At 44.4% G+C, this 1,409-nt stretch overlaps 1 protein-coding gene across 1 annotated transcript; it reads right to left on the bottom strand.

The window, feature by feature from the left end:
- Window positions 1-179: 179 nt before the first annotated feature.
- On the bottom strand, window positions 180-1,279 carry LOC102755064 (nuclear valosin-containing protein-like; the record flags this gene model as incomplete). Its single annotated transcript, XM_006777762.1, has 3 exons — window positions 180-314; window positions 855-928; window positions 1,147-1,279. Coding segments are annotated over 3 exons (342 nt in total), but the record flags the coding sequence as incomplete, so codon positions are not given.
- Window positions 1,280-1,409: the final 130 nt, after the last annotated feature.

Genomic DNA, 1,409 nt, shown 5'->3' with positions numbered 1-1,409 from the left:
ATACTTTCAACAATAAAGACTTTTTAAAAAATAGCATCTCACAAACAGCAGCATAAAAGAGGTAAAAAAAAATGAGGAATCAGTCCTCTTGAGAATATGCCAAGTCTGGTTCAAGTTAACCAAAGAGTAAAAACAAACAACAAAAATAACAAAAGCCACCAAGTGTCAGCAAACCTCACCCCAGCAATTGCATGTGCGAGTAATGTCTTCCCGCAGCCCGGCGGTCCGTGCAGGAGAACTCCACGGGGGGGTGTGACACCCAGGTGCTGGTACACCTCCGGGTGACGCATGTGGATGAGCATCTTGCAGACTTCCTAGCAGGGAGGAGACGGCAGAGATGTCTTTCCCAGGCCAAGGGAGAAAGAATCAACACGGAATGAAATGTCCTACGCTTTGGAGCAGCAAAATATAGGAGGGAGAGTATATGCTTTGGGTTTAGACCTGACCTTGACTTCCAGCTCTGGTACCGACTGCATGACTTCAGCAATAACATCGCTAAGCTTCCATTTCCTAATGTCTACCTTGCAGGTGTACTGAAAAGTAACTAGCAGGGTAACTGGAATAGAGCAGACACTAAAACATACGCAGGAACCATTATTATTATTACTACTTTTAAATAACAGCACTTACAAAGCGTGTGGCTTATGCACACTACAATTAAAGTGGTGACAAAGTTGAAGCTATTCTGGTGCTTTTATCCCTCAATACCCTGCGGGGTACAAGTTAGGTTTGCTCTTCTCCCCTTCCCAGTCTCCTTTCCTACACCCAGTTCCTATTAGGGACAAAGAAGTGGACTTGAGTTGCATAACTGATTAGCAATACCCACTGGAAGTAAAATTCTGAATCTGAATAACCTTTAGTGTCACATCATTGCCTCCGACATCTTCAAACTTCACGCTGGAGGTCTGGAAGTCTAGCCTGGCTTGAGCTGGTAAACGAAAAGAGAGGAAGAGAAAAGATTAGTGATTCAGCAGTAACTCAGAATTATATTTAATATCTGTTAAGTAAACAAAGATCCATTAGCTATTGACACGTTTCCTAGTAAATGTCTGCACCTGGAAGGTCCCCCAAGCAAACCAGCCTGGAGGAGTGATGCCTCCCTCAAAGCAGACACGGCCACCGCCACCCACAAGACCTGCGTCGCACCTTTCTTCTGCAGGACGGCTTCTATTTCTCCATCGACTTCCTGAAGATCTTCTTTCTTCCTTTTGCTTCCTCTGCTCTTTAACCTGCCTTTCCTTTTCTTGTTACTCTCCAGAAGAGACGGCTCCTTGGAATCCTGGATGATTAAAGCAAAGAGATTTGGAAAAGATCCATTACTAACTCCAAAGGAGCAAGATTTTGGCAAACCAAAAGGCTTGGTTCTTGGAAACCACTTAGAGATGCCCTGTCCAAGAGAAATACAACGC

This window comes from Myotis davidii, unplaced genomic scaffold (genome assembly GCF_000327345.1).
Source record: "Myotis davidii unplaced genomic scaffold, ASM32734v1 C63987600, whole genome shotgun sequence".
NCBI classification, from domain to species: Eukaryota; Metazoa; Chordata; class Mammalia; order Chiroptera; family Vespertilionidae; genus Myotis; species Myotis davidii.
This window is presented reverse-complemented; position numbering and strand designations above follow the sequence as displayed.